Here is a 14902-nt window from a genome sequence, read left to right on the forward strand (position 1 = left end):
TTTTAAATGTCACAATTATAATATTAAGAGCCTAAACTATACAAATAAAAGGCCCTGTGGGCACACACTGCAAACAATTATCTGCAATGGTCCTTAACATAAGGTAGTGCTGCCTTCCACGGTAGTACTGCACGGGAGGGGAGGAGTTCAGAAAAGGAGAGGGCACTGTGTGGTATCACAATGATTGAGGAGGGCCACTGGCAACCAGTGTTCGGAAGGACCATGGCCACCAAACATCCTCTGATACACTGACCAGTCTTCCCCTCTTGCATAACGGAAGAATTGCCCCACTCAAATGCCAACAATATCCCCAAAGGGGAAAAAAATGGATATATCAGGAAATTATATGGAACAGTTATATGGGAGAAAAAAAAAGATCTCTAGGATTAAAGAGGTATAACAGAGCAGTTTACAAAATAGCCTTCTATGGTTTAAGCCCGTGCCCGACAGGACCCTCTCTAGCACACTAAATTTTTAATGGATACATAGCTCTAACAGTAATTTTGTGAGCAGCTTGTCTTAATGAAAGAGAACAGTAAGGTTACACTGTATCATCATTATGTACAATGTGCAGGGGTGCATTAAAAAAGGTGTTGCAATCTACTAATTGTATAAAATATTAAAGATTTGCAAGAAGCCTTATAATTAAAATAGGGAGATCCAGAGAAAGTCTGGAATACGGATGAGAACAGTGAAAAAAAGTGGACAGTATACCTCTGTCAAATAGTAAGATGAAACTGTTTAAAGCATACAAAGGTTTTGCCCCCCAGGTTTATTGAGATATTAGAGTCTTTACTCTTTAAGCTGCTACACAGCTGTCACCCCAAGACTTCCCTTCACCATCAGTCTGGGAACTTCACTAGCATCTAACCTTGATGGATCTCATGTATCCTGGATGATACACTTTCATGTTTTGGGTTTTTCATTCAATAAACCATTCCTCCAGAAATTTCTTAAGAAAGGATGAATGGGAAAAAATACTTGAGACTTCACTCTCCCCTGCATCATGATATTTTAAGAATAATTTAGCAGTGAATAAAATCCTAAATTGGAAATAATTTTCTCACATAATTTTTAAGATACTACTTCACTGTTTTATTAAGTGCTGCTCTTGAGAAGTGTGATAGATAACATTCTTGTTCTCTATATTTTATTTTTATTAAACTTATAGGGGTGATATTCATTAATAAATTATGTAAGTTTCAACTGTGCACTACTACTACATAATGTGTATACTGCATCATGTCAATTCACCCAAAGTTTGGTCTCCTTCCATCACCATGTATTTGATTCCCTTCACCCTCTGCAACCTCACTGCACCCTCCTTTCCTCTGTTCACCACCATGGTGTTTGTTGTCTGGGACAAAATGTTTTTTGCTTATTTGTTTTGTTCATTCATGTTGCTTTGTTTTATATCTAATATATGAATGAAATCATATGATTCTTTCCTTTTCCATCTAAATTATTTCATTCAGCATGATACATATACTCTCAAGATCAATCTATGTCATTGCCAATGGCAGTATGCCAACTTTTCTTATGGCTGACTAGTGTTCTATTGTATGTATGTATCATATCTTCTTTATCCAATCATCCATAGAACGATGTTTTGTTTGTTTCCATGTCCTGGCTACCATGAATAATGCTGCAATGAACGTAGGGGCACATATATCTTTACAAGTATATGTTTTAAAATTTTTCAGGTAGATACCCAGAAGAGGGATTGCTGAGCCATGTGGTAACTCTATTCTTAATTTTTTGAGGACGCTCCATACTGTTTCCAGAGTAGCTGTACCAGTTTACATTCCCAGCAGCAGTGAATGGGGGTTCCTTTTTCTCTACGACCTCTCCAACACTTGTTATTATTTGTCTTGTTGATAACAGCCACTCTAACAGGTGTGAGGTGGTATCTCGTAGTTTTTATTTACTTTTTCCTTATAGCTAGATAAGTTGAGCATCTTTTCATAAATCTGTTGGCCATTTTTATGTCTTCTTGGGAAAGTATTCAAGTCCTCTGCCCATTTTTACACTGGATTTTTTTGTTGCTGTTGAGTTATAAAAGTTCTTTATGTATACTGTATATAGCCCCTTATCAGAAATATTATATGCAAGTACCTTCTCCCATTTGCTTAGTTGTCTTTTTGTTCTGTTGATGGTTTTTTTTGCTGCGCAGGAGCTTTGAAGTTTGATATAGTCCCATTCATTTATTTTTGGTTTTACTCCCCTTGCCTATGGGGTCAAATTGATAAAGTCCTCTTAGAGATCAAGGTCCCTAAGTTTAGACCTATGTTTTCTTCTGTGTATTTAATTGTTTCAGGTCTTATATTTACATCTTTGCTCCACTTTGAGTTAATTTTTGTGTATGGTGTTAAATAGCAGTTTAGTTTTATTCTTTTATGTGTGGCTTTCCAATTTTCCCAGCACCATTTATGGAAAAGATCTTTTTTTTCTCCACTGTGTTTTTGGCTCCTTTATCAAAAATTAGTTACCCACATACATGTGGGTTTGTTTCTGGGCTCTCAGTTCTGTCCCATAAGTCTATGTGACTATTTTTCTACCAATACCATATAGTTTTGATTACTGTAGTTTTGTTGCACAATTCTTGTTTTTTTGATTGTGGCCTTTTTTTCCCCCCCACTCTGGGATGTTTTAGGGTCTTTGCATTTCTTACTGCTCTAAAATTTCAAAATCACATTCCTCAGCATGGAGTCTATTTGTTTCAAAGTATTGAGCACTTAGTAAACCAACCAGTGGGTTTTGGAAAATTTTTACCATATTATTTAATATACCCTCCTCCATTTTTTTGTCCCATTTTTCAGTACTTATTATTAGTCAGATGTTGGACCTCATCAATTATTGTCTAAAACTGTAAAGGGTCTGAAATGTTACCCTGCTTCCAGGTAACAAGCTGGCCTGGAACCGTTTGATATTGACTAGCAGAAAACATGAGATTCCTGGGCCAGAGACAAGGAACTGTTACTCATGGCAGCCTGAGCTTCATGTTGGTGCCAGTTCTCCTTGCCCCCCAAGTCCCACAGGGATGATACAGTGGCAGGCCTAAACAGATGCTATGCACCTGTTTATGTAACAGACAAGGAACTCCCAGATTAGGAAATCCAAAATCTTTCACGAGGATGCAAAATATCTGTCCAATGTTTGCCTTGGAGAAATACATTACCTTTATTACACTAGACAGCAAGCAAATCTGCCCTTGGCTCCTAAGGGAGTCACTATTTCGATCCTCTAAGACTGTTCAGTATAAGAACATCATGGAAAAGATAATTCAGAACAAAAAACTGTCAGTGTCTCTGCTCAAAAAATGTGACTCTAGAATTATGAGAGACTCTAGCAGCAGTTATTCCTTCAATTTTCCTTCTTTTTGTCCCACCTTTAAAATATATATATTTTATTGATTATGCTACTACAGTTGTCCCATTTTTCTCCCCTTTATTCCCCTCCACCTCACACCTCCCCTCACAGCTGCATTCCCCTCCCTTAGTTCATGTCCACAGGTCATACATGTAAGTTCTTTGGCTTCTCCATTTCCCACACTATTCCTAACCTCTCCATGTCTATTTTGTACTTACCATTCATGTTACTTATTCCCTGTACCTTTCCTCCATTCCTCCCCTCTGCCTCCCCACTGATAACCCTCCAAGTGATCTCCATTTCTGTGATTCTGTTCCTGTTCTAGTTGTTTGCTTAGTTCGTTTGTGGTTTTTTAAGGTTTTATTTTTATTTATTTTTAGAAAGAGGGATAGTGAGGGAGAGAACATCAATGTCATTAACATCAATGTCATTGCCTCTTAAGCACCCCACACTGGGAACTGGCCCGCAACCCAGGCATGTGCCCTAACTGGGAATCGAACCAGCAACCCTTTGGTTCATAGGCCCACACTCAATCCACTGAGCCACTCCAGCCAGGGCACTGCTTTTGGTTTTTCTTAGATCTGGTTGTTGATAGTTGTGAGTTTGTTGTCATTTTACTGTTCATATTTTTTATCTTCTTTTTCTTACATAAGTCCCTTTTGAGAAACGTTCTCAACTTTGCCTTTAAAACTTTCTGTTGAAATTTTTATTTCTACTTTCCTAGCTTTAATTTCCAAGAGCTCTTCCTTGTTTTCTGAATATTCCTTTTTTGTACAGTATCTTGTTTCATAAATAAAATATTTTCTCATTTCTTTTTGAGGTGGTAATGGTGCTAGTGGTGGTAATGGTAATGATGATGGTTTCTTCTGTTCCTAGCATTATCTGTATTTGCTAATTTGTAAATTTCCATTTGCTTATTTTGATCTTTGTCTTTCATAATGAAGACATTCCCTAAAAGTCTGATGATCCTTGGTTGTATCTTCAGGAAATAAGACATGAATCAGAAGATTCTTATCCATCTTAGCAGAACTTATCAACTACTAGGATTCCCAGTGGGGTGAACAGACTGAGACTTGGCTATTAAACTAGGGTTGTGCAAATATCAAAATGTGCACTATTTTTCTATTAGGCTAGTATTGTCAGGAAGGAAGTGTCCAACTGTCTGCCTGGTAGCACATAAGCCTGGATACTAGTGGTCTAAGAACCAAACAGGAGGGAGACACTGGGAGTACCTCTTTGTACACAAACTTTGAGATGCCAGGTGCCTGCTTTTCCAGGATTCTGCAGGAAAACTGGCTTGTTCTTTTTTTTTTTTAATTATTTTTTTAAATCTCTGTTCTTGTCCTTTACACTGAGAAGTCTTTTTTTTTTTAAAGATTTTATTTATTTATTTTTAGAAAGGGAAGGGAGGGAGGGGGGGAGAGAGAGACAGACAGACAGACAGACAGACATCAGTGTGTGGTTGCTGGGGGTCATGGCCTGCAACCCAGGCATGTACCCTGGCTGGGAATCGAACCTGCAACACTAGAACTGGCTTGTTCTAACAGGGCTCCTTCATGATGGAGGTTTGGGTTCAGCTCTTCCACTCTCCTAAGATGATTACCATTTGTTCAACTACTTTCCTTCTCATTTTTGTTGTCTCCCACCTATTATTCTATTCTTACATTTTCTGTCTTTTGGGGTTTATACATTTATATGTCTTTACTGTTATTTTAGTGGCTTTTTTCAGAAAGGAGAGTAAACATGTATATTCAGTCAGCCATGTTAAATAGCTCATTAACCTATTTTCATAAATTGGTATAAATCCTTAGCATATTGTCCTCAATTTGCACAATGTACACTCCTCTTCGATAGTGCATGCTTTGTCATTACCAAGTACTGTTACTTTTCATATATTTGCTAATCTAAGAGATTTTTTTAAATTTCAAATGGTACTTTATGACTAAAATGAGCAATTTTTAAGATTTCTAATGAATTATTCACGTTTTAATCAGTTTATTATCCATGTTTATTTAAACTTTTTAAAAAGATTTTATTTATTTTTAGAGAGAGGGAACAGGAAAAAGAAAGAGAGGGTGAGAAACATTGATTGGTTGCCTTTTGCATGCCCCCAACCAGGATGTGCCCTGATCAGAAATCAAACCAGCAACCTTTCAGTTTGTGGGATGATGTCCAACACGCTGAGCCACATCAGTCAGGGCTATTTTAACTTTTAGGGCATGTCTGTGTAAGTTCTTTGTTCCTTTCCATTGGAATGTTAGATTTTATCCTTATCCCTTTGTGAACTCTCTTTATATATAAAGATGTTAATTATGTGAGGAAAATATTATTCCACTTTGATATATCTTATCATTGTGATGCACAGTTTTACATTTTTATAAAGTCAAATATATCAATTTTCCTTTGTAGTTTCTGCTATTATTTTCATGCTTAGAAAGTCCTTACATGCCCTGGCTGGCGTGGCTCAGTGGTTTGAGCACGGGCTGCAAACCAAAGTGTTGCAGGTTCGATTCCCAGCCAGGGTACATGCCTGGGTTACAGGCCATGACCCCCAGCAACCGCACATTGATGTTTCTCTCTCTCTCTCTCTATCTCCCTCCTTTCCCTCTCTAAAAATAAGTAAATAAAATCTTAAAAAAAAAAGAAAGTGTCCTTACACATAAATATTTACCAATATAGTTTTCTAATTGTTTTGGTATTTTCCATTTTTAGCATTGATCTATAATCATTTAGAATTCACATTTTCCATGTTATAAAGCAAGAATCTAATCTTTTACCCCCAAATACTTAATCAATCTCTCCAACATAATTTATTAAATAATCCTTTAATATCCCACTGATCTGTGATGTGATCTTTATAACTGATATAATCCATACACATAATGGAATTTCTAGGCTAGTTAAGTGATTTAGTCTACCTGTTCTGGTCAATCTGTTCTGCACTTAAGACTTACCTACATTTTTTATCAGTGCCACTTTATATACCTAAATAGTACTGGCCAAAATATTTTAATATTTGCCAGGGCTAACTAAAATTGATTCTTGACACAAATTTACAAAAGAAAAACACATTCCTAACTAGATGAGACTAAAACACGAATAACAGCTTAATTATACATATTCATTAATTATTAACCTTTTCATTTTTAAGTACACTTCTAAAATATTTCACTTGAAAGGAAGTTTAAGATATATCTGTACTTGAGACTACTAATATATATTCCAAACTACATGCAAATTCCTCTTTTTAAAAAACTTGTTTCTGACTCTTTTTTTTAATTCACTAGTTGTCATTATTTTATAATTCAATAAATTCTACATGGTCCTAATCAATTTTTTGTTTATAAATAAAAGTGAAATTAATGTAAGTCTTAAAAAATTATCAGACCCATGCACATGTAATTTTTTATACATAGAAAATGTACCAAGGTTCTATAAAAGTACCAGAGTTTACTCACCTATTTCAAATATTAATCCTAAATTTAAGCTATTTTTAAAAAGCTTTAATTTTAAAATTAACATCTGTGACATAAACATAAAATGACTTATAGGGAAAAATTAACTTCTCTCCATATATGTCTCATGAGACAATTCTGTACCTGCCTTCCTAGTAAACAAATTAAGAGAAAAAATAATCACCTTTAGGGAGAAATTATCAACATAAACATGCTAGGTTAACCAAACTACTTTTTTGGATGTATTTTTTATTTCTTCATAACATTCTAAGTCCTAACAAACTTCATAAATCTTTAAAAAGGATTAGCTGTACTTTCATATTTAGTAATGTCCCTTGCATTAGTAATTGCATATTATGCTTTCTTATGATTTGGACTTTATTTCATTGTAAGACCAGTACTTACAATTTGCATACCTACTTATAAATGTTTAATAAATATTAGCATTGTGGCTATGAAGGAACCTGAGTATCATAAATAGGTTTGTCAACCAATTACCTTCATCAAGCTTTTCTGTAACTTTTAGACATGTCTTAACTGTTGCTTCTTAGCATGTCAAAGAGCCCTAATTCAACAATCCATGATCATCATACTTATCTAGTATGCAGCAGATACTACATTTAATTCACTTTCCAATGAAAATACTAAGTTCACCAACATCTGGGAAGAATTCACATAACTTCAGCTTACAGAAATGAAGGCAAAGGAAATATGGAGGAATGGGACAAAAAGAAAAGAAAGAAGTGGGGGGGAAATAGCGAAGGGAATGACAACAAATAAGGAACTGCTCTTTCCCATTTCCTACTCTGTTCTCTTCCTCTAACATTTTTAGCGCAATGCAACTGTATGGAGAGATTGTTAACAGTGGTGCTCTGCACAACAGTTATCTCAGTGATTAACAGAAGACACAGCTGCTGATCCAAAACCATAAATATAACAGTACATCTGAGTACAGAAACACACTGAATTCCTCAATGCCATGAGGCTGTTTCAACTACCTAAGCAGCAGCAATTCCACAATCCCAAGAAGGAATGGAAGAGGGAGAAAATCCTATGTGTAAGTGACTTGATTACATTTCCTACCACTAGGCAAAAACAGGAGGAGGAGAAAGATGTTGGTTGATAAGAAAACAAGTCCAATTACAAGAAATTATAGAAAAAACATTTGCTTTACTGAATTGTAGCTTCTGAAAATCATATACACCTATATCAACTATGCTGAGGGGCATTCACATTGTTTCCAATTTGTTGTAGCCACAAGTAAGGCTAGTATAAATATCATTGTACTAAGACTCTCATGTAGTAATTCTTTTATTTATATATTAGTAGTACATGCTAGATACTCATAAATGGGACCACTGGCTTGAAGGATGTGTATATATTAAATAATGAAGAGATGTTGCAAGATGGCTTCTAACACAGTAAAAGTAATTCAGGTATCTACCAATCAGGTACACAAGTACCTTCGTCCTAGCATCTCTGCCAGAAATGGATGATTTTAACTTTAAAAAAAAATCTTTATGGAGATATATCAATAATTCATATACCATAAAACTCACCCTTTAAATGTATAATTGAATGGTTGGAATATATTCTGAGAGCTATGCAATGATCACCATTGTCCAGTTTTAGAACATTTTCATCACTCCAAAAGATAGACGCCCTGGGCCCACTTAGAAGTCAGTTGCATTCCCCCCTTCATCTAAGTTCCAGGCAGCCACTAATCTATTTTTGTCTCTACAGTTTTGTCTACTTTGGACATTTCATATAACTGGAACCATATGATATGTGGTCTTTTGTGACTGGCTTCTTTAACATACTGTTTTCAGGATTCATCCATGTTGTAGCAAGTATCAGCACTCCATTTCTTTTTATTACCAAATAAGAGTCCACTATATGGATATACTTTATTTTATCTATCCATTCATTAGTTGAGAGACTTCTGGGTTATTTCCAACTTTTGGCTATTATGAATAATGTTGCTATGATCATTCATGTACAGGTTTCTGTGTGGATGCATGTCTTTTATATATCTAATTGGAATCATTGGGTCATATGGAAACTAGGTTGTACCTTTTGAGGAAATGTCAAACTGTTTTACACAGCATAATTTTACCTTTTGCCAATTCAATGGACATAAAATAACATCACTGAATTTGTAATGTCCACTTCCTTACTGAGATTGTGGCTCTTTTCTTTCATTCACTGGCCATTTAGTTTGTTTTTTCTAAACTGCTTTTTTCATCTTTTATTTATATTAAATTGTTTTGTTGGCCTTTATAAACTTCTAGGGGTTCTCTATATATTTTACATTGCCATCAATTTATTGTTGTCTTCTTTGTAAACATTTTGTCTTAATTCTAATGTTGTACCTTATGTCAGAAAAAATACTACATTTTTTGTGTTCATTAAGGTCTTCTGTACTTGCAGATTATAAATGCAGTTACCTAAATTTTCTTCTAAAATTTATACTTTATAGTCTTTATACAAAATTTACTTCATATATAGTACAAATTGGGTTTAACCCTTTTCCTACTGAAATACCATCTTAATCATACTTTAAATGATCAAATATAATGACTTTTGTCCTCTAGATTCTCTATTCTAGTGTCCTGTAAGCCACGTATAAGGATTATTTGTTGCTTTTTGAAATCAATTTTGTAGACTTTATTTGGTATTTTTAAAAATAGAAAACAGAAAAATAATAGTGTACATCATATGTAATGAGGGTATATATTTCACAAAACATTCCTATTTTTAAATACATACAAATATATGTATCAAGTGTTGTTGTGTGTGTAAAATGTACTTACAGTGAATTACAACAGAGAAAATTTGAAAGCCTCTTCTCCACTGTGTTACCTTATAGTGTTTGTGTTCTGACATCTGGTAAGGCAGGTACATCTCTCTTTTATATTCTTTCTTTGGCTATTATTGGATATTAGTTCTTCCACATAAACTATGTGGTCATTTTTTCCCCTAACATTAAAAAAAACATTGCTTCTATTCTAATTAGAATTGCTAATTTGGGAAAATCATATTTTTATCATATTAAGTTCCCCATACCATCAAATAATTTGGTATATCTTTCTGTTTATGAAAGATGGCATGTTTCCATGGTTACCATACAAAGGGGGAATCCAATTATTTATAAAAAATTCTGTATTTATTCTTACATGTTTAAACTTCAGTCACCCTCAAAGTACTCTCCATTTGATGTAATTCACCTATTGAGACTTTTTCCCCCACTGCTCAAAACAGTTTCTGAACTCAATTTTGATGTCTTTTAGTTTAGTGCTTCTGCCTTTTTTTGTTTTTTGTTTCACCTTTTCCACATGGGCAAAATGTTTGCCTTTGAGGACTTTTTTCATCCAGGGAAATAAAAAAAAGTTGCTGAGGTGAGATCAGGTAAATAGGAAGGGTGGCACGGGGGCCATGTTGTTTTTGATCAAAAACCACTAAACACTTAGCAAGGTGTGGGCAGGTGCACTATAAATTACCTGACATGAAATGGGCAAATGCCTTGAAAGAGTCTTCAAAAAAAAAAGTCACTTAAGCCAAACACAGCCTCTCACAACAACACCAGCTAATACAGATGGGTTCCTAGAATACCCACCTAGCAGAGGAAGCCTGTACTACAAGGGGCCCACCCTCCAGAAGATAATTCCAGGGTTCCTTTGCGTCCCCCTCTTACATAAGTCCTATGGTATACTTGTCAAATTTACTTCTAAGTATTTTATAGTTCTCTTCATTGTGTGAGGAAAATTTTTTCTAATTTTCCATTCTGTATGCTTATTACAATACAGAAAAGCTATCAATTTTACTTATGTATGGCTATCTCACAGATTCTCTTATTAATTCTATTATTTATAACTTGAGTCTCATAGGTTTCCTAGATGTAAAATCATATTTCTAGGATACCTAAAAAATGGCAATAATTTGGCAGTGTAAAAAAAAAAAGCAATGAAAAGAATCTTGTCTACCTCCTGATAATAAAATGAGGTTTGAATGACATACACAAGAAGTGACTCAACTGACTGAGACCCCTTCCTCTCTCTCCTGCTCTCCAGTTGCTCCTCGTGTTACAGCTCCTGTTCCTTGCTCCTCCTTTCCTGCAGCTTCTAAACTGTGACCAGAGAAGGCCTCACTTCTGTATCTGGGACAGCTCCAGAAAGTGCTCTTGACTCTCAGTGTACCATTAAAACACACATCCAGCCATTCAGATACACGCATACAAGGCAAGGTGCTGAAAGGATATCAAGAAAACAAGAATGCCCAGAAAGACAATCAAATAGGAGATATAAAGACATAAATAAATAACATCATTTCAAACAGAAATGATACATGCTCCAAAATAGGCACAGATAAAGCATGTGTCAAGATTAGAGGAAAAACAGTTACTTAGAGTATAAAAGTAATTACAGGTAGAGCTTACATATATACTATAATAATACTATAATTTAGATATATCACAAATTAAAAGGTTTGTTGTGGATTAGCTGAACCTAATTATCACAGCATTCACGGGAAAAAACTGCGGTCAAATAACCCACTTATAAATGAATTTCCAGCAACATAACCCATGTTTCTTAAAGGCCCTCGGACAGACAGCACTTGCAACGGTCCCGGAGTTGCGCTGCTGTCAATGACCGGCAGCAACAAGAGGGATAGATAAGTTGGGTTAACAATGACCTTTCCTGTTACCACTTGAGAACAGAATTATTATTCAATAAAAATAAAAGAAACTGATCTGTATCACATAACTTTCTTAAAAAATTAAAATTTTATAAATTCAAGTACTACAGAATGATAATTACCATGTCATAATTTTAGTGCTTAATTAATACAGCTTTTTATGCTGCCAAAAATATAATAAAATTTTTACAAGGGGTCAAAATTTTCATCTTTGAATTCCATATGGTGTATAATAGCAAAATGCGATTGTTACATAATCCAAATATATTGGATCATTCTTGCTACAAAAATATGAATGACATTTCCTCTGGTCAACCATCTTAAAGGTTAATTCTTGTTTCTGTTTCAGATTTTAATTCTAGGTGAACTGTTCTGGGCAGAATCTATTACCTATTCTGAACAAACCACAAACTGTTTCATTGCTCACTCTTACTGTTAAAGAACATATTGACTGCTGCCTGCCCTGCTATTTAATTCATTAATGCCGAGAGTCAGGCATGAAGGCAGAATTTAAAATGTGACATTTGCAGGCTGTTAGGTCACTTAGGCTCTGACAACACTAGGGAATTCCTGACATGTAAGTGGGACCAGATCAACAGGTACAGACAAGCTTTTCCCAAAGAGGCAAATTTCTGACCATTTTTTTTTGTAATTTCTCACAGAATTTCAAAATTGAATTTTAACATCACTGTAAAGATCAACATGGCCAACATTTTAAAGTAAAAGCCTGTGTGTTTCAGAAAGTTCAAACAGGCACATCTACTCTACTCACATCAGCTAAATAAAAATTCTTTTTTTTTTTTATTTCAATCATTGTTCAAGTACAGTTTTCTCCCCCCTACTCCCTTTCCAGCCCCTCCACCCAACCCTCCCCCCTTCCCCCCATTACCCCCCACTCCTAGTTTTTGTCCATGTGTCCTCCAAATTTGTTCCTGTAATCCCTACCCATTCCCCCCTGAAATTCCCTCTTCTCTCCCCTCTGGCCACTGTCATAAAAATTCTTGTGATTAACAAAGATATATAGAAAGACTCAGAATAATAACTTTCATTAAAATTCTGAAAAATTCTGACCTCCAAGGACTTTTAATATTTCCTATAATCTATAGATTCTGAAAATTCCGATATGTCTAAAGGCCAGACTCTTGTCAACAACCCATTTAAAATTCTAGATTCTAGCCCAGCAGGGCAGACTTTATGTCCTGTCAAAGTCACAGTACAAAATATGTTTAAATACTCACCACACAGCCTTCTCTCTAAGATTACAGTTATGTAGAAGGGACGTAGAGTCATTATAATTGGAAATGAAAAAACTGCCCACGTGACATTCAAAATTACACTTCACAAGAGATGATAATGGGGTAGGGTGGAAGAAGTAGGGAAATACTGTTTTCTCATTTTAGCTAGTCAAAAAATCACTCCAAATTATATTTTTCAGCTCTTTTTTCTTGTCAGTAACGAGTATTATATAAAATGGTTTAAATGAAAGTTTTCTGAAATTAAGTCTTGTTATTAAGTAATGCACAAAAGATCATTCTGACTTTACCCCGTGTTTTATATAAGTAAAAATCCTACTGATACACAGCAAGTAGCCTTTTAATACTGTGCTTGAATGAGACTTCAAATGTAATAGGTGGAGTCTCAACAGGGATAGATGGCCTAGAATGCCTTTCAGCTACAGCACAATGATTCTGAAAAACCTAACAAAAGCAATTATTTTTCAGGGATTAAAAATCTTGTTTCTTTCAAAAGAATAAACTGGAAAGCAAACCTGGTGTATTATCTGAGCTACAGGAAGTTGTTCAGCATATTTCAGGGGTTCCATTAGTTTCTCATCATCCATCCAGTCTTCCTTAGAGCTGGAGAAAAGGGATTAAAAAACACAAAGCATTTGGGTAAGTACTATTTTAAATATGGCAAATATTTAAATATGGCAGATACAAAAGATATTAAAATATATACTTGATGTTTCTGAAATAATCAGTATTTATTTATAATCTATGAAGAAGCACCTAATGGGAATTTTCAAAGGATATAGTTATAAATGCATTCAGATTGCACTTAATAACCATGTAAATAAGATTAACTAACATTACCAAATATTCTCAGGTCCTTATCTTTCACTCAAAGATTTAAAAATGTCTAAGAACTCTCTTTTCATATGGTGTGTTTTTATCATAGTAAAGGTCTTCAAAATCTGTGTTCTAACCATGTTCCAGCCTCATCACTAGCTCCTCCTTCTCTAGGTACCAGTCTATTGTTTCACCCACTTGCAACTACTGCCAGCCCTCCCACCAATGAGCCTTGCAGCTCCTCAACTCTGATTTTCTCCATTCTGTTTCCTGTCTGGATCAACCATCAACTCCTTTTGCATTTACCCATCTTTCAAGTATAATAATTTATTTAGACCTATCTAGGCACATTTTTTACCTCCTTGAAGACAAAAATCATGTCTTATTCTTCTTTGTATATCCAATGTTTACCATATAATAAAAACTCAGTAAATGTTTGCAGAATAAATATAGGAATAAAATAAACAATAATTTTCTGAGAGGTTATTTTATATGGAAATATTTTCTTTAATATCTACATTTACAATAAGATGCAGAATTGGCATAATACATGTAAAATTGTAAAGTGCAGAGTTGGCTACTACAGTCTACAATAGTACAGTGCAGAATAGGAATAAAAATAAAATCTCCCCAAATGAAGAGAATTAGAAATTTTTTAAAAATTATCAATCCTTTTCAAAATAACAAATAAACATCACATGTCAAAACAATAAGACCTAAACATATTTAAAGTTCCTTTTACCTTTTTTCTCTGTAAATTACACATCAACTTAGCAACTTAATAAAAATTGAAACCTTGAGCCCTGGCCAGGTGGCTCCATTGGTTGGAGCATTATCCTGTACACAAAGGTTGCAGGTTCAATCCCCAGTCAGGGGTAGGTGTGTGTCTGTGTGTGTGTGTGTGTGTGTGTGTGAAACTGACATACTTGTGTGTGTTTCTTTTTCACTACATATCTGTTATGGGGAGGAACTTGATGAATGGCTAGTCAGTACAGATTGGTGCCAGTGTCTTGAGTGATCCCTGTTAAAGCACCAGCAGATTCAACACATATCTGCTAAAAAATCAAGATTGAATCACTGAAGTAATTCTAACAGTATATAGAAGTATGAAAAAGACACTCTTTGTTGTATATTTCAAAAATCTAAAGTAACATGTATTAAGATGGAAAGTTTTTAATCACAAAATGTCTCAATAAACATAATACACATAAAGGATTAAAAAATGGAAATCTAGCAAATTGAGTGACATTTTTTAAATGCCAAGTAGCTGTTAGGAAAAATTCCAAACATGTTCCTATATTTTCTTTATTTTGT

At 34.7% G+C, this 14902-nt stretch overlaps 1 protein-coding gene across 1 annotated transcript in view; it reads right to left on the minus strand.

Moving 5' to 3' along the window:
- The window catches only part of PIGK (phosphatidylinositol glycan anchor biosynthesis class K), a 103335-nt gene that overhangs the window by 27643 nt on the left and 60790 nt on the right, over positions 1-14902 (minus strand). Inside the window, 1 exon segment of the mRNA XM_028512916.2 lies at positions 13288-13375. Coding sequence (XP_028368717.1) covers positions 13288-13375 — 88 coding nt within the window.

Source organism: Phyllostomus discolor, chromosome 5, assembly GCF_004126475.2.
Source record: "Phyllostomus discolor isolate MPI-MPIP mPhyDis1 chromosome 5, mPhyDis1.pri.v3, whole genome shotgun sequence".
NCBI classification, from domain to species: Eukaryota; Metazoa; Chordata; class Mammalia; order Chiroptera; family Phyllostomidae; genus Phyllostomus; species Phyllostomus discolor.